The sequence below is a fragment of the Cheilinus undulatus genome, linkage group 3 (assembly GCF_018320785.1).
Source record: "Cheilinus undulatus linkage group 3, ASM1832078v1, whole genome shotgun sequence".
Taxonomy (NCBI): Eukaryota; Metazoa; Chordata; class Actinopteri; order Labriformes; family Labridae; genus Cheilinus; species Cheilinus undulatus.
Window position 1 is genome coordinate 32,427,639 of NC_054867.1, and position 18,996 is coordinate 32,446,634.

Consider the following 18,996-nt stretch of genomic DNA (forward strand, 5'->3'; position numbering starts at 1 on the left):
CAATTGTATTTGTATGTGTAACACAAAGGAAACTGATGAAAGAAATCACAAACAATTTGAAGTTGGCTCTTTAGGAGCTGTGAGTTTTTCAGACAGTGAGCGTCAGAGATGAGTGGTTGCATAACATGAACTTCTGCAGGGTGTCAGCTGGGTTTAAGTATGTGGGTGTGATCCTCATAGGCCAGACGGGCTGAGCACAGTGACAGTGGACGAGAAGGAGCGCTTTGAAGACATCAAGGAGCGGTTGCGTGTGATATTGGAAAACAATATTGTAAATTTCAGGTGACTTTTAACACACAAACAGACAAAACATCTCACATATGTGGTATTTTTCGTCTGCTGTTACATCCAATGTCTAAATCTTCTCTTGTAGATACTGTTTCCCCTTCGGTCGTCCAGAGGGAGCCCTGAAGGCCACTTTATCTTTGCTTGAGAGGGTTTGTAAACATACAAAAAACTTCTCTACCCACCCCTGTAATGTAGTTTGAAGTGATTGCATAATTCTTCTTTATTATGGCCTGCAGGTCCTGATGAAGGACATTGTGACCCCAGTCCCACCAGAAGAAGTTAAAGGAGTGATCCGCAAATGTTTGGAGCAGGCTGCTCAGCTCAACTTTCAGCGGATTAAAGATTATGCTAAAATTGAAGGTAACCAGACCTGCACAATTGTTGCACAAACCCACGGGTTTCTTTTGAAAATTATCCACTGTATAATCATTCTGGTTATTTAAGCTATAAGGTACACACTATAGTCATCTTGTACGGTTTCAGGTTTTAGTGCTCATAGGCTGTATATCATATAAAGTAATGCATCCTTTTAAATGTTAGATTTTACTGCAATACTGCTTTTTTCTTATCCCAGCATAAGATTGTACATACAACTACTATTTATCTCAATGCACATGCTGAATTCACTTGGTTTGTTGAATATTTGTTTTCATATTTCCCAAATGATTTGTGGCATCCCAGATGATTTGTGACAGCCTGCCGGTCACTTTCTGTCTCTCAGTGCAATAACTCTCTCCTTTGTTTCAGGCCTGCTTTAGCTCTGTGCTGTTCTGTAGGTCAAGTTGGCTTTTGTGTAGAGGTGTGTGAGTAAAAATGCATTCAAATCCAAAGCCCTGAAATCTGTTGATGTGCTGATTGTGACTTGATTTTATCCAAGCTGTGTAGTATCCCAGCCTCTGACTTTACTCTAAGATGATTGGACTGTGAGTTCAGCTTAACTGAATGTCCTCTCTGACTCCCAGCTCCCAGTCGAAGCACACTCCCCTTCTCTTACTATCTCACTGTAGCTCTCTGATTCCTCCAGCTGACTCCCCCCTTCCTCCTTCCCCTCTCCCTTTCACACCCCTGCCTTGAAATACCAGCAGCTCTCCTGTCACCTCTGTCTTCTGTTCTTGCTAAAGACCACTTTCTTCTGCTCCTTCTCCCTTGCTGTCTGCTCTGCTCTTTATCTTCTTTCCCACAGTTGTGGGCCTTGCCACAGTTATCACTTTGATTCAACCTCTTGACTATGTGATAATTGGCTTTTAAACCAAAGGAATGCTGGGATTGAACGCCTACAAACCAGCATCATCCACCTGCATGCGCTTTTAAGACATAACAACATGGCCTTTCATTGCTGGCGTATCAAAAAATTACCCCTGCGAAGAAAATTTGTAATCTTATTCTCCTTTGATGTGTCTTTTCCTCCAGTTGAACCACAAATGCATTCAATTTGACTATTTTAACAGAGAAATAGATGTTGTTTATGCCTTAAAAGGAATCCCTCAGGTTGCTAAAGATACTAAGAATTCACACCTTACTATCTTTCCATTAATGTGAATTTCCTGTCCTTGTGAGACGCCTGGCTCAAAATGAACCAAACATTTGGCTTCGCTGGGCATCCTGCCCAACAGAAAGTTGTTTTCACCTGGACAGCCCTCTTCCCATCAACCCTCTTCCCTTCAGCCTTCCCACCTCTGACTGCAGCCTCTTGCATGCCCCGATCCTTTTTTATAGGGAAAAGGAGGGAAATGTATGAGCACCCTGTCTTCTGCTTGGCATCTCAAGTGATGGATTTAACCATCCGTGAGTACCTTCATCATCCTCTCCCCAGCCTCTACCCTTCTCCTCCTCCTTTCAAGCACTGTCACCTCATTCCCCCTCCTCCTGCCTCCCCTCTTTCTCCTGAGATGTGGCTGCTGCCATGCTTGTGTTTTTATCTGTGATTTTTGTCTGTGAGAGTGTGTGGGGAGTGCGCCAGTCGAGACATCCAAGCAGTGCCACACTGAAACAGTCGGGGTCCTTTCTTCTATAAACCATCTGTTTGTGATGGACATGAATGAGCAGTGTGGTCTGTAAGCTTCTTTCTTTTGGTTGGATGCCCATTCCTTTGACTTGAATGCATTTTTACATTGCTTACATTGTTATCTCCTCCAGTCATTCGGTCTGATCATGTGTCAATGGTTTGCTGTGCCGAGCAGGTAGTATTCAATCGCACCGTGACACCAGAGTTAGGGAAGAACATCTATCAATAGAGCCATTGTATGGGGAAACAGGAAAGGGCGGGGTGTATGGATTCAGCAGGTCTTGTTTGTGTTTTGAATTCACTCAGTGTGTCCTGTCTAAGATCCCGGCAGCTGTTTGTGTCTTCTACCTGTTTACAACAGTCTGAGCTGTGTCTGTTTGTTAACAAACATCTATATCACTATTTTAATTTTCCACAGGCTAATATTTCAGTGTTTCTGTTTTTATTGTATGTTTTGACGTTTGTCTGTTGCCTAGAAACCTCACTCCCTGGAGCTGACATCATCGTCCCAGCAGATTGTTTGAAAGGGTCAACAACTCCCCATGTAACGAGAAAATAAGCCCAGAAGCGTGCTAATTCTAAACATCTCCTCTTTATCTCTTCTCTCTCTTTTTCTCGCTGAAGTTGAGAAAGGTCAAAAGGATCAGAAGGATCCAGGTGAACTCATGTTTAGCTTGTAGTTTAAGCACAGTGCACACAAACACTCACATGCACATAAACCAAACCTTGCACTCCACATGTCCTTTTTCTAAATACATAAAGAACACACACATGCATGCACAGAGTCTACTTATAGCACACCTTTCATAAAGTGTATTATACACACTTCATTTAAATCTTAAAACTTCTTGGCATGTTTTAAGCATATCTGTTTATTAAGTCAAGATTGTATTACTTTACATCACCACAGATGTAGTTAAGATGGTTTACTTTTCTATTCAATTTAACGCTGCATTATTCTGGGTGACTTAAATATATTTTATAATTATATACATAACTTTTGGGTTACAAATGTAGAGTAATACAATCCCTTGACATCAAAATGTCAAGTATTTGCCTATATGTAAGATAAAGATAAGGAAAATAAGACATAAGCAACATTTGAATGTAAGTCTCATCATTCAAATATAAATGTGTTACACATTTCAACAAAAGGTCATACTCCCTGATTATGGGATTTTATATGTACATGAGTATTCTCAGTGTCATATATTCTCTCATATGATCATAATACTTAAATCAAATCTTTTGGACACTTAGTTTGGCAAAATCAGACAAGAAAGCAAACCAAATTGTGTAATTTGATTTTATGTAATCATGCAGAAAGTCCTTGGTATATTGCAATTTGAAGGTTTTTTTTTAATTCAGTTAAACATTTAATGGATTAAAGAGATACAAATCCATAAATCCAGCCAATTCAAAATAATGTATGACAGCATTATGTAAGTGTTTCCATCCACCTTTGTCTTAAAACTAACAATAGAAACCCTTGTACAATGACACTGTCTGCATGACTAAATAATATCATGGATATATTGAACAATTTTGTTTTGCTTGTTTGTTGTCTTAATCCTTTTTATTATAAAGACCCATTGATAGTTAGTGTTCTGATATAAATAATATACAGTAATTTCTAATTATTAATGCTCAGTAGCGCACCACATTGGATCTTACCACAAAGACCTCCCTTTGCCTTTATCTCAGACCATGATAAAAACGTTTTCAGATCTGTTCCCTGTGCTCCCCTTCAGAGGGATTTATTACCATAGACTATATAAGTCAATGTAATACAAATCCATGTGATCCTTCCATTAGTATTGATTCTAGGTTGCTTAAGAAAATGACTCAAGTATTGCTTGAGCTCTTTAAATATCTCAGATTCCTACTGATGATAAAATCCTCACTATGACTGAAAGAGTTACCAAAATCAGTATTTTTTTTAATTCATTTAAAACCAGGATCACTTAAAGGTGCAGTGTGTAAAATTGGGAAATATATATAGGTTTTTTAGGTTGTTTGCAATCACGTGATCCAGAATGTCTATTGTGGGTCAGGTAGTTAGGAACAGCCATTAGGAATGAAAACGACAGAGGGTTGTACCTAACGGCTCTAAATGGACCTGTATGCTGCAATTATCATCAGAATATTTCTCTGTATGTTGAACATGATTCCTAAACTTAAAAAAAAAAAATGATTTACTGCAGCTTAACTGATTTACCTGGCGCAGTGGTGATCATTATCACAAATAACTCAGTCCTGCAGATCTCCTAACATCTAATGTTTTCTAGTCAGATGAAGGAAGACAAGAGTCTAGAGCAGTGGTTTTCAGCTTGAGGGTTGTAACCCCCCAGGGGGTTGCGAAACACTGAGAGGGAGTCCCCAGATGCCGTCCAAAAAACAAAGAATATTTTTAATGATTTCATATTGGATGTTTTACACACTTTCTAATCAAAATATCTGCATAAAATTAGTTACTGTAAAATAAAAACATGGTCATTAGGTGAGATTTACACTCTAATCAAAATAATGTTTCAAAATTATTTGAAATGTAAATCAGCACATGACTGTTCTTGAATGTTTATAGCTGTGTTTATCAATGCTTCAACCGCCCTCAGGCTTTTCTAAGTTAATAAAAATGTAACAGTTTTATAAACTAAGGTGATAAACACCAATTTGGCAGGCACCCTAACACTAACCAAAGTAAGGTTTTATGCCACAGCTGCCCTAAATTAACAGCATTGGTAATTACCAAAATCATTTTTTATGTTTCTGCAATGGTTGATACACCAATATGTAGAAGCTCTTTAATCCAAATGATATTCTTAATGCTAAAATATAATTATTTTCAAATTTACTGATTTACAAAAAAAATGAAAAAAATAGTAAAGCACATTATTATTTCTTGATTAATACGTCAAATGATAGTAATTTACTTGCATTCCTGAACAGAAAAATGAGTTTTAGAGGTTGAATGTTATGCTTGATTCATTTCTGACTTCTCAGAGAAGCCCAGTGAGCCGGCTCAAATTTGGGTGAATTCAGTTTGAAATCCCTCATTCCTGTTCAAAATGGTTAAACGTGGAGAGCTCACTGAAAATGAAAGGGTCCGCATTAAAGCACTTCATGATGCTGGATGGTCTTTGAGACAGATATGACAGGTGATTCAATAAATTTGTTAAGCACTGTATATATATATATACAGTTGCAAGAAAAAGTATGTGAACCCTTTGGGATTTCTTGGATTTCTGCATAAATTGGTCATAAAATGTGTTCTGACCTTCATCTAAGTCACAACAATAGACAAACACAGTCTGCTTAAACTTATACCGCACAAAAAATTATATGTTTTCATGTTTTTATTAAACATGTAAACATTCACAGTGCAGGGTGGAAAAAGTATGTGAACCTTTGGATTTAATATCCTTTTTACCAAGTTTGTTCAGCTGGATGTGACTAATCTAAATATTACACAGCGCACCTTTAAATGAATACTTCTAATTTGGCTTAAGTAGTTTATATTACTACAAGAAAAATAGTATTTGACCCACTTTCTACCATAGTCCAAGCACCACTTCTGTTCTATGTAGAGTTATGTATTTATGTGCTTTTGTTTCAAATTTGTGTAGCCATCGGGCTCCATGTTGTTACAAAATCTACACCTATCATTCAGCGTAGTCATGCTGTTGGTGTTCTCTCATTTCATGACTCCATGTCTTATCAAGTCATTCTGTCAACAAAGATGCAAGCAGTTAATCTGAAGTATTTACAAAATTTTAGACAAACGAGTGACAGTGGGCCAAAGAAATTGCTTAGATTGCAAATCTGACTTACAACACTGTGAAAATAAATCATCAAAAACACATCTTTAGTCATCAAGTCCAGTGTTTGGTCTTTAATAGAAATTCTGATGTGTATTTGGAATATATGTAGCATACTTACATAATACATAAAGAATCAAATGACCCAAAGCAGATAAGGCATTTTGCGTGTTTACCGTCAAACTCAATGTCAAATGTGGTTTTTGTACCTCTAAAGATTTCATAAAAGATTTTAATCCATTTATAGCTTAAGTTTTCATTAGCTGCTAAACTGATAATTTTTGTCACTCTTTTACATAAACTTGGGTATAAAGTAGAAGCTTTTTGTAGATTTTTATTAATGTAACTCTTTCTTTTCACATGATTAGAAAAAAGATACATAATATTTTTATTTAATCTAAATTATTTTATTGGTAGATTTCAAGCAGAAGTAATGTTTTATTTTTACAGTGTGTGTTTAGTTTATGACAGCTCAAAATACAGAGGGCTTATTCAGCACCGCCTCACATTGTGCATGTTGTCAATGCCACACCTCCATCTCAGTGTCACTTTTCTCATGCCTGATACCTGATAACACATCAGCTCTGTTGCTTTATGTCATGCAACCCAAAATGCATAGAAATATGAAAAGGCTTTACTTGTAATGGGGGTATTTTAGCTCCACATCACAGTGTAAGCGCTGTGTTTATACTTACATTCAACGGTCAAAAATATAAACAGGAAGACTCTTCTGAATAGTCAGAAAAAAAATCCCCCCTGGAATCCTGCTCTGTGCTTGACTAACCACTCATCCCTCACCCTCATCCTTTTGTCTCAGAGAACGTAGGCCGCTTAGTCACGCCTGCCAAAAAGCTGGAGGAAACAATTCGCCTGGCGGAGTTAGTCATAGAGGTCCTCCAGCAGAACCAGGAACACCATGCGGAGGTGAGTGAGAACCCTCTCCTCCTCTAAACACTCTCCCTCTATACGCTCACTCTTATCTCACTCCGCCCCACAACAGAGTTAGTCCTATTATCAGCCTTGTTTAAATAGAGCTGCTTTCATCTATGGCTAACTATAGAACAAAAAACTTTGAAAGAGGAATTTAATTTAGGAAAGCTTTAATTGGTGTTTGACAGAGCATGGCTGCATAGAATCAGAGCAGGTTGTTTGAGCACAGACTGTAAATTACACAGGAAATGATACTATGTGTGCAGTTCTCTGCTATAATCAGAGTTCAATGCTGCAGCATTACATAAGCTGCTATAGGCGCTTAAGAAAACTGATTTTTCCCAAGATTAATGGAGTTAAAAGAAGGCCAGGAAAGGAAACCAATATTACGACCTTTGTGTGTTTTTTAATATGACAAATAGACAGTGGTGGAAGACGTACCTCAAACTTTTACTGAAGTAAAGTACTAGAGCACCAATGTAAAATACAGTACGAGAAGTCTTCACAGATAAATAAACTTAAAGTGCTGTCCTATTTTAATACTAGTTTTTAAAGATTAATGCATGAGTAATACAGATGATAATCAGAAAATTATCAACAAGGAATGTAATGTGGAAAGCTAGTGCTTGTCCCAATTGTTAAATTGTATTTTTTGTTTTTTTGTTTTTTTGTTTTTTTTTGTGAAATTTGCGCAATATACTTCCACTGTTCTTCCAACACCTCTGAAATGAAACTTTAAAAAATCTTCTGCAACATTTAGGCGGGTAATTGTGAGTGGTGCAACAGGTCACAGGTCATTTGTGATGCATAAGGATCACTTAAAATGGACGCTTGTTGTAAGCACTGTAGTCATAGTAATGGGTATTTAGTGAAGAACATTGAGGAAGTGATAGATCAGGCCAGGGGTGTGCTGACTTTTTCGCTGGGATCCCTTTGATATACACAAGGGTAAAGCATACAAGACAGTCAAGCACAAACTTCATGTCCACCTGTGGACGGCATTGTCTTTTATTTTGAGAATTTACTGCAGTGAACCTTGCCCCTCTGGCTGTAGTTTGGACACCCCTAGATTAGGCCTAATTGAATCTTTAGAGATGCATTAGGATTTTTTTTTTTTCCCATTGAAATGCAGTTTGAAGGACTGGACATTTTTCAAATGTATACCCATATATTGTCCATGTAAGAAATTATATAATTGTGATATGAATCCATAAACTGATTAGAGTTTAGGGATTTGTGATCCGTTGCACCCCTTGAAATTGATCAATCACTTCTAAATGATGCTGTTTTTTAAGGAGTTGATAAACAAAACTATTAACTGCCACTGGTCTAGTTGAATGTTGAGTGTTTTATCAACCTGTTCATTTTCTGCATGCAAAATGCTAATCTAAAATATTCCTTGTAGTTAATGTAAATGAATAAATGGAGACTAACATGCAATTTAATAAAACAATAGAGCAACCTCTGAGCTGACCTTAAGTACACTACTTGAGTATATGTACTTTGTTTCCTTCCACCACTGAAGCAGTTTCTTATTTTACCCTGTTTCCTTCTGTAAACACTGAGCTGATAGGGAGCATGATGAGCATGTGAAGTTGTGTAGATCTGAAGGTGATCCAATGTGATCTTAGAAAATACAGATAAAGCAGATTTATTGTATCTCTCTGAATATGCTTGACAGGCGGCAGTCACAAGTTCTGGAGATCAATCGGTACAGTATTTTTATTTCTTTTTTTCCTCCTCAGTCCTCATCACGACCCCCCTGTATGGCATGTGCGCCACTATGGCAACAAGCACCTTTTATAGGCAGAGAATGAGCTCTTAGACTCTGTAGCAGTGGGTGGGGTTTGTAGGCATACAAGAGAGAGCAAACTTGTTTAAAGACCGTAGGCACAGTAGCTTGCACAACATAATTGTGATCATGAAGCATGTTCATCGGGCCATGAAGAGGTTTCCTTTCTCTCCAAGCATGCTGAACCAAGGAATCTCCCAAAGTCTGCTCCATGTGAACCTTTGAAGTTTGACCCACCATAAACATTTGTTTCCCCTTCCATCCAATGATTAATTTCACAGTCCACACTCGTTCCAGCATTACTTCCCCAGCTTCTCCTCTTCCATCCCTCCCTGCTGTCTATTTCGTAGTTTAAAAAACACTTTTTTATATAAGAAATGCCTCAAAAACACATGATTATTCTGTACATCTTCCTGTGTTTACACTGTCATTTGAATGGTGACTTCCAAAGCAGGGAAAAGAGGTATGTACTGTAGTAAAGTTGAATGACAGAGTCCCATAATGCCCTGTGCATGTCTAGTAGATGATGCCACATCTCTTTCCCTCTCGGCATTAGTTGATACAGCACTGTAGACTGCGTGGCTGAACACTGGGTCTGCCATTTAGAGCTCTTAGGGTCCTGAATGTGTCCCTTTACCTTTGTCAAAGGTTGATGGCTGTCCCGCCTGCCGACCTTTGAGCATTTTTCCGTCCCTCACCTTTTGGAAGCATTTATCATCCTCCCCCTCAGTCCCCCGCGATAAGAGGTTCTCTCCTTGAATGTGATGGAGAAGAGCTTTGTTTGCTGCCTGTTTCTGATACACTAGAATTGTCTAGATTTTTAAAATGTTGAGAGCGGAGGGGTAAGTAAGAAGGTAAGTGAGTGTCATTGGGTTGATTGAGACTAACTGGAAAATTACAGAGAACCTGCAAAATAAAGCATGCAGCATTATGTAGAAAGATGAAGCTTCTTTTAATGAACTTGGCAACATTTTAGACCGAATGATAAGCAAATGAGCCAAGCCAAGACTGCCAGCAAAGCAACTGTACTGAACTTCTGCTGTGGAAAGGGCAGGAAAGTCCTGACTGTGCTAGAAAACGTCCAGCTGAATGTCAAAGACGTACTTAACTAATTGGAATAGACATTAAAGATGCTGTGTGCTGCAGTCTTTGGTGCGTCCAGTCTAAAGATGTGCATGAGTCACATTCGCATCTTAACAGGCTATGGGTTTGTCAGTGATGTGAATGGTGGATGCCCCCATCTCTTAGCTTGAAAGACACGCATGCAGGGAGCTCCACATTTGCATGAGAGAAGCACCTTTCTCTTGGATCTGTTGATGCTGTCATGACTATAACATGCTGCGTTACAGTCTTATTCCTCAGTCTGCAGATAAACTTAATCCATTATTGATCCCTTAAAGTCCCAATCAGTAAGAGCACAGTGGGATCTATCTCAAAGTATGCCATCGGAAACACACACAAATACTACACACAATGCACAAACCTTCTGACAGGTGTGGTGATTCCTTTTCTCTGTGAGAACCCTATTATTACATCTAGAGACAGTGACACACTGTTGATCAGTAAGAATATCTCCTAAACATAGACATCAGAGGGTAACAAAAACATTTTTAAAGGAGTACTTTGACATTTTGGTAAGTGAATTTATACTTTTTTGTTGTGACAAGAGAAGGTTGATACACCATTGCACTGTATCTGCCTAACAAATAGGCTACAATGGTTTAACTAAGTCGTAAAGATTTAGAGCAATGGGGAACAGTTCGCCTGGCTTTTTTAAGTAATAAAGAAAATCCTGCTAATGCTTGTGAAGTTTTCTGGTCAACAAGAAGTTGTATTGTTGAATAGGGACGGGCCAAAATCTAGATATGGCCTTGTATTGTCATCCTGACCTGTGTGATAAAATAGTTAAATCATTGGTGCCAAATATTGATAAAATTATGATATACGTTCAGTTTAAAAATGGCTATCTTGATAGATTTTCCTGCTTATTTGACTCACTACATTACAGTTTTGTAGTGACTCTTCATAGTGGCACTTATGATGTAAATATGGGGATGAGTATCAAAATCTGTAACAATACCAACACATCTGATGCTTACCCTACTGAATTACATCACAGTTTTGGTGCCTCATTTTGGTACCCTGACAACCCACCCATCCCCCCACACTCCAAATGAAAGGCACAAAATACATTTTTTTTTTTATTTCAGCAGATCATAGAATTCATCTAGTTATTTTGCTGTCCAGAGAAATGTCTCTGCTCTGTTCTGCTTGCACGATCCTACCAAAGACACAATCACACTGACTGACACTCTTACTTTATCTTTTGTCTCCGATGCAGTATATGAATTTTGTCTGGGCCTCTTCCATAAAGTTACACCCATCTACTTTTGGCATCTTTTGAAAATATTTCTCCAAATCTTTTCAAAGACTTTCTTTTCTCCTGAAGGTATTTATTTGGGCACAGTTAAAGCACAGGCATTATTTATAAAGTATCAGTTTAACACAGGTATCAGAAAAAAAAATCAATACCCAACCCTTCTTAAATGATTGTAATGTGAATGGAATAAATGGATGTCACCGGAAAGGGCTGGGGGGTAGTTAAGTCATGCCTATTCCCCTCTCCTTAATGTCCCTTATCAGCCATGTTGCCAAGTTTGCTTATTATCCACTGCATTTTAAGAAAGATGGTTAATTTGCAATCTTGTGCAACAGCATGACATTAACCTCAGTGATGAGATGTCTCTGACTGGCTGAGACCGCCTTTACCTACGAAAACTTCTGCATTCTGTCATTACTAGTGAATTTAACTGGTGTTTTTTCACACAAGATGATTGAAATGGGAAAATAATGTAATATGGTCATGTATAAGACACAAGCTAGTACGTTATCAGCTCAAATGTCAAGATTTAGGCCCCACTGACCAACAGTATTATTAGATATCTGTATGTATAGATAGTCATCTAAAAAATGTGGTTTGTGGGTTTAGTTACTCTTTTAGTATATTAGAATTGCTGTAATTGTATTGTAATATTGTCCCTGTTGTGGGCCATGTATCGTATCATATCAAATCAAATCAAATCGAATCAAATCAAATTGTATTGTTTTGTTACGAATCCTATCATGTTGTATCATGTTATGCAGTTTTGTGTTGTATAATATTATGTTTTATGGTACCTTAGCATACAGCTTTGTATAGTATTGTGTTTTATTGTATCATGTCATATTGTATTGAATTGTGACTTTCTCAGCTATTTCCACCTCTACAGTTGTAGCTATAAATCGTAAATGTTATGTGCAGTGATTTTTTAATTACTCGTGGTCAATTTGCAGTGACTTTATTAATATCGTAGCAGTGATTGTGACTTCAGGAAGTGTTGAAAAGATTAGGGCAAAGTTTAAAAACAAAGCAGATACAAAATATTTTTAAGTTTACCCTTGAGGTAACATTACGTGCATTTTTTTTTTTTTTTTATCAGACCCAGGCGAGCTGTTTCCCCATTTCCATTTGTTACTGAAAGCTAAACTACTGGTTGTTGGTGCTTCATGATCAGCCGGAATGTGGTATAGATCAGCTTCCTCATCTATTGTGAGCAAGAAAGCAAATAAGCATATTTCCCAAAATTTTGAACCACTCCTTTGATCTTCACTAACAATCACAAGTTTACTTTTTCATATATCCAGATAAGTCTATTGGTATTTTATATTTCCTTCGTTCTATTCTTCCCTCTTATATCATTTCATGTCTTAACTGAAGCCCCTGTTTATCTGTTTGTTGTCCCTCCTGCTGTTTTTCCAGGCATTTGCATGGTGGACAGATCTCATGGTGGAGCATGCAGAAAACTTCCTGGCTCTCTACGCCATCGACATGGATGCCGCTCTGGAGATCCAGTCCCCAGAGAGCTGGGACAGCTTTCCCCTCTTCCAACTTCTCAACGACTTCCTCCGGACAGACTGTAAGCTTACTGCTCCTTTTTTTTAACATCTATTAAAGTTATTTTTATGCTTAAACAAAGAAAGTGATATCTGCATGGCACTCTTTATTTTCTCCACAGATCATCTGTGCAATGGAAAGTTCCACAAACACCTACAGGATCTGTATGCTCCTCTGGTGGTTAGATATGTGGATCTGATGGAGTCCTCCATCGCACAGTCAATTCACAAGGGCTTTGACCGAGAGTCCTGGGAGCCTGTAAAGTAAGGAACTTCCGTCTTTAGAGCTAGGCTTTAGGATGGTGGGCGATGCAAAGCTTTATTTTCAGATGAGAGACCCAACTGCATTGAGACTGATAAATCTGGGAGAGCAGCTGTAATGTTCACCCTGTAGGTTCACTTTACAGAGAACAAGCCAAGAGTGGGCTGAATAACCTATTTTTTCTTTGAGGAAATGGGTTATTTATCCTGTCGTTGACTAATGTATGTTCTCCCCGAAACATTGGGGTCAGGGAATCGGCTAATATTTCTGTTGTTTTGTTGTGTAAACTAACCTTCATAATGTGTGCTTTGACATGTTGCCAGAAACAAAGGCCTCCAGTCTGTTCTTTTGCTCTTATTTTTTATTTGATGTGGCTCTCACACTTAAGATTTTTCATTTAAGATTTTTATGGTAATATGCTTTTTTCTGAGTATTTTTGTGTTTATTCTTTCAGTACTGCATTGCTTCCTCCTTTCACTGCATTTAATACAGTACATGTACGTCTGTGGGTTCAGAACACTGTACTCTTAAAGTCTTGTAGTTCGTGTCTTTGACAATGACCGTCAGTCTTGTTTATGTGTGCTTACCTAATTTTGAATTTTGTGTTACTTTTACGATGAGTGTTACATGGCTTTCTGCAGCTCCCATGCCACTGTTATGGATTCTTTTTTTCTTTTTGTCTGTCTTTTCTGCAGGAGTTTAACAAGTAATCTGCCCAATGTGAATCTACCAAATGTGAACCTCCAAATTCCCAAAGTACCAAATCTGCCAGTGCCAGTAGCAGGACTATCAGTTAACCTTCCACAAATGCCTAGCTTTTCTACCCCGTCATGGATGGCTGCTATATATGACTCTGAGTGTGTATTCAACTAGTTCACTCTAGAAATATTAAGCAAGCAGAGACTGCCTTGGTATGAAGATGTTCTTTTGTAGAGTTTATTCAAATTCAAATGTGAAAAGTTCAGAAAACATCTGTTGTAGAGCTGTAATTTAAGAGGATTTTCATGATTTATCTGCATTAATATGCTACAAGGTGTATTTTCTTCAGTGTGAATCCTCCATGATGATGTTCATGTTCATGCCAAGAGCACTCTGAGAGGTGTTAGAGTAGATGGGGTTCTGCTTTCTAAAATGAGAGACTGAAACACTCTCATTTGTCTCAACATGCATGTTTGTTGAGCCGAGGTGTGGAGATACAGGCCAAAACTAAAACAAATATTGATATACTGTATATTTCTCAAAGGCTATTTGGGGATTTGCAGTGCAGAAAAATACATATACCCTTTTGAAAACATTTGCAAGATCTCCTTGCAATAAAAGATGTATCTCCCAGAGTTGTCCACACACATTTGCTGTAGTGTGCCGTAGACCATTCATGGCCTCAGGTTCATCTCTTACCTTCACCACCTGCTAGTAGTCTAATTGGGAGTGAAGAAAACGGGCTGGATTGGAGATTATACCACGGAGAGGTCTGTGGTTTATCATCTCCTCTTCAGACTACATGTCTTTCCCGCAGCACTTTCCCAATAAGCTCTACTCAGGGTGCCCTACAAGGTCTGCATGGTTTGTTTTAGTAGCACTTCCAGGGACCCCAACCAGTCTGGGGACATGGATGTTGAGAGAGGGCTTGTGATGAAGGGACGCTTCCTTTAAAAAAGTTATATTAATTTCTCAGACTTAGAAATACATTTACACGCCTTCCCTCACTTCTCCATTCCCCACACCTTTTTGTCTTGACACAGTGTGATTAGCTGCTGTATCTGCAGTGACTTTACCTGCATGTGGCCACTTCACATCCCGGTCAATAATCATACTCTTCAGCATGGTTATTGATTTGTTCCAGTAAACCCCGCCTGCTCCGTCCCACCCATACACTGACTGTCCTCAAACACCTGAACAAATCCACACTTGCAAGGATCAGTCAGTTTATGGTAAACGGAGTACAATCCGACTGTGTTTAGGTGTGGAGGAACAGCATCTTCCTCTGCACCTGCCACAACCCTTCCTTCCCTTTGCTCCTCCCACCTCCTCCTCCCAGCAGGGTGACCGTCATCTTCTGACCTGTTTACGTTTTTATGTGTATGGTTTATGACAGTAACGGCTCTGGATCATCAGAGGACCTCTTCTGGAAGCTGGACGCCCTCCAGACCTTCATCAGGGACCTGCACTGGCCTGAAGAGGAGTTCGCCAAACACCTTGAGAGTCGCATCAAGCTCATGTCAAGCAACATGATCGAGAACTGTGTCAAGCGGTGTGTTTTTTTTGTCTGATACAGCACAGAAAAAATATTAGGATGTTGAAAATGGTATGATTATTATAAACATTTTACTGGCTTTGCAGCACCAGGATGGCATTTGAGTCCAAGCTGGCAAAGAGCAGCAAGTCAACAGATTTCCGCATTTCTCCAACATTATGCACCATGTTCAATGTAATGGTGGATGCCAAGGACCAATCAGCTAAATTGTGTGCAATGGAGATGGGCCAGGAGGTAAAATCTTCTCTTGGGACGGAACTGCATGCTAAAAAAGAGAAATTTTCATTTGGCATTCACGTTATACACTTTCCAATTAGACTGTGCATTAAACATTTCCCTCAATTTTGCAGAAAACGTTTGCCTCCCAGATCGATGAACTGATTGAGGAAAGTGTGAGAGACATGATTCAGCTTCTGGTTGCAAAGGTGAGACTACAAAATTATAACTTTGTCAACTGATTGAGAGAAAAAGAAGAAACTCACTTATCTCAATCTGAAATTTATGAAAGGAGAAGATATTTAACAGCTAAACGGAGACTTAGATTTTTCTGGTAGAGATGGGATGTAGAGAATTTATAACACAATATGCTATCTTATTACGGCGAGAACTAGGAGTGCAGGGGCAGAATTTGCAAAAGGTCATTAAAGAGAAGAGACTATTCAGACCATTAAAGCCAAACAGAGGATCTGGATGAGCAGAAATTGTGCCAGTTGGAGACAAAAAATCACAGGAGAAAGTAAGGGATTTCCTTCTCTCTTTCCCTCTGCCCTCATGAAAATAGGGATCTAAGGGGAGCGAGCAGACAGCCTAAGCTGGGAAAGAAGACTTCTCTGTGCTTTCTCTTTTCTGTTAATCTGACACAAGGATTAATTCATTATTATCACTTTGTTTGGGCTTGTCACATAAAGATGCTATGGCACAAAGAAGTTGCGATCATGGGTAATAACAGCAGTGAGAGCTAGCATGAATGGGATAGACTCTGGGATGCAGTGGCTCAGTGTTGAGGCTTCCCAAGTTTTGGGCCAAACTTGATGAACACCTTTTGAAAAGAGGGGACCATTTGATAATCTCACTGATTTGTTTGCTCCTGCTACTCATTTAGTTTCATTTGTGGGAGGCATAAGGAGCCATGAGGGTGGGTCAATAGTATCAGCATTGACAAAACCTGAAGCTTGCATGTACAGAGCCTTGGTGTGTTGAACTTGGTAGTGCCCATGTGGTAGGCACTAGGGATGCACGCAGTTAGCCGGCTGAACAGTTAAATTTGCATCCCTTCGCTGTTGGCACCTTAATAACGAGTCAGTTAAATTAATTATTAACATTTTTTCAGTTCAGGCCCACAATCCCTGTGGAACACTCCATCTAAACTGTAATGCATCTGCTTGCCAATAGTTGCCACTCTGGTTATTCTTTATGACTACTGCATTGCTGCCCCAATGCTCTTTAATCTGATATAAATAACCAGATGCTACAGCACTGTAGCATCTTGTAGGAACTGCATGATTTAGCGCTATTTTGATCTAGAAAATAGGGATAAAGTTGTCTAGAGGCTGTGTCGAGTTAAACTAACAGATAAACAAAGCATTGAGTGACGATATTTAGCTCAGGAATGTGGGCATAGACTAGACTTCAGACTAGTTAGCTTTACACAATTATACTTTGTTATCGAATAGGAAAATATATATACCCAGGAACATATAAGCTGCACTTGTTATATATAAATGTATTTTTTAAATGTAAGTAGTTGGCTGCAGCTTATATGGCCGGGCCTTGGATACTTGTAAAAAATGCGAACATACTCAATGTTATTTGAGGAAGTGCATGCAGTTGCCACTGTCACACAGTAGTTTGATGCCCCTTTTTAACTGCTTTCTTCTTAGGCAATAAATGTGCATTTTAAGAAATACCAAGACATTTTGGACAGTGCTATACTTCCAACTTTGTGGCAACAGTTTTGTGATGGCCCAGAGCCCTGACCTCAACTCCATTGAACACTTTTGAGATAAACTGGAACAGAGATTGCGAGCCAGGCCTTCTCATCCAACATCAGTGCCTGACCTCATAAATGCTATACAGAATGAATGGGCATGGATTCCCACAAAAAAACTTTTCAAAATCTTTTTGAAAGCCTTCCAAGAAGAGTGGAAGTTGTTATAGCTGCAACAGGGGGGAACTCGATATCAAAGTGATTGTATTTAAATACAATGTCAATAAAGTCCCTGAGGGTGTAATGGTCAAGCAGCCAAATACTTCTGTCCATATAGAGTATGTTAACTTCTTCTACCTAATTCTTTAGCTTCTCAGTCTTGTTTAATGGATGTCCTGCTCTCTTCCTTGTTACTCAGTTTGTTGCCATACTGGAGGGTGTGCTGGCAAAAATCTCTAGATATGATGAAGGAACTCTCTTCTCCTCATTCCTCTCATTCACGGTGAGATTATGTTTCTCTTCACCTCTGCTCATTTACCATAAAAGGCTAATTATTTGGAGTGTTAACATATTTTAGGCCTGTTTATGCAACTGCTATAGTTTTTGGATAGCAACAGAGTTATACATTTTTTTAGATTTGACAACTCCTGCCATCTTTACTTTGTATCTTTCTGTGAAGGAGTTGCTGTGTTAATTCTAACGTGATATTGTGTTAATTTGATCAGTCCAGAGCATGCTCATACTATGTAGAGTTTTAGTGAAAGGACAAGCATACACATTACAACATTTAGAAACATCCCCAGCCCTAATGACAATTAAAATAATTATCCTTTTTTGCAATAAACAAGTCCTTTTTTTGTACAATTTTTTTCTGATTTCAGGTGAAAGCTGCCTCAAAATATGTGGATGTACCTGTAAGTCCAACACCACCCTACCTGTCTGTGTGTTTATGAACCTGTGTGTGTTTTCCTACATACAATTGAACATAATTCCCCTTGTTTAATCCACAAGGAGGATTATTTCTTGTTGTAAACTTCCTGTGTTTGCCTATCCTCTGAGCCCTGACCCTGTTCTGTCGTTACAGAAACCTGGGATGGACGTGGCCGATGGCTACGTGACCTTTGTGCGCCACTCTCAGGACATGCTCCGTGATAAGGTCAATGAGGAGGTGTATATAGAAAGGTTATTTGATGTAAGTAAGATGCCGTCTCCTCCTCACAAGAAGGGAGGGGCCTTTCAAAATGTGGCAAAACAACAGGGCAGAGAGGGATAAGTCCCATTTTGAGACCAGGAAATGTATTTCAACCTGGCGGAAGAGGCTTTTCTGATCCTCTACCACTCTTGACTGTTTCTCTTTCTCTCTGTCTCTCTCCTCTCTGAACTTCAGCTGCTGCCCTCTGCATTCTGGTGTGCATTGCCACGGTGCTTTTGGGCCTTTGTGTATCAAAAAAAGGAAACTTTTATTTACAAAGAGTCCATAAAAGCATTCTCAAAAAAAGGATTATCTGAAGCAGTGCTCTCTGGAAAGAACCAAACTATCCATAGTGATCACCAGCCAGCACTCAAACATATATTTTTTAGCTCACCACCGTACTATTCTAGAAACTTTCCACTTAAAGCATGTCAGCCTCCTGAATAAACGACACTCAACCTGTTTGGCCTTGGTCCACAGTGGCGCACCCACACAGTTTCTCTGTGAACTGAAAATGATGGGTGAAGGATGCGCGGCTGGATAGGCCAGAGTGACAGAATGATGTCAAATGTGGAGGCTGACATGTCAAATACCC

The 18,996-nt window shown here is 39.0% G+C and overlaps 1 protein-coding gene across 15 annotated transcripts in view; it reads left to right on the forward strand.

Moving 5' to 3' along the window:
* The window catches only part of cadpsb (Ca2+-dependent activator protein for secretion b), a 103,488-nt gene that overhangs the window by 72,970 nt on the left and 11,522 nt on the right, over window positions 1-18,996 (forward strand). For 4 of the 15 annotated variants that reach the window (XM_041780849.1, XM_041780898.1, XM_041780859.1 and 1 more), the window contains 16 exons: window positions 181-282; window positions 374-437; window positions 525-648; window positions 2,918-2,950; window positions 6,929-7,035; window positions 8,723-8,752; window positions 9,285-9,296; window positions 12,633-12,789; window positions 12,889-13,030; window positions 13,724-13,885; window positions 15,124-15,279; window positions 15,369-15,516; window positions 15,633-15,707; window positions 17,628-17,711; window positions 18,091-18,123; window positions 18,294-18,401. In XM_041780849.1, coding sequence (XP_041636783.1) covers window positions 181-282; window positions 374-437; window positions 525-648; window positions 2,918-2,950; window positions 6,929-7,035; window positions 8,723-8,752; window positions 9,285-9,296; window positions 12,633-12,789; window positions 12,889-13,030; window positions 13,724-13,885; window positions 15,124-15,279; window positions 15,369-15,516; window positions 15,633-15,707; window positions 17,628-17,711; window positions 18,091-18,123; window positions 18,294-18,401 — 1,537 coding nt within the window. The remainder of the gene's footprint in view (window positions 1-180; window positions 283-373; window positions 438-524; window positions 649-2,917; window positions 2,951-6,928; window positions 7,036-8,722; window positions 8,753-9,284; window positions 9,297-12,632; window positions 12,790-12,888; window positions 13,031-13,723; window positions 13,886-15,123; window positions 15,280-15,368; window positions 15,517-15,632; window positions 15,708-17,627; window positions 17,712-18,090; window positions 18,124-18,293; window positions 18,402-18,996) is intronic. The other 11 variants (XM_041780940.1, XM_041780948.1, XM_041780957.1 and 8 more) reach the window with 7 other exon arrangements.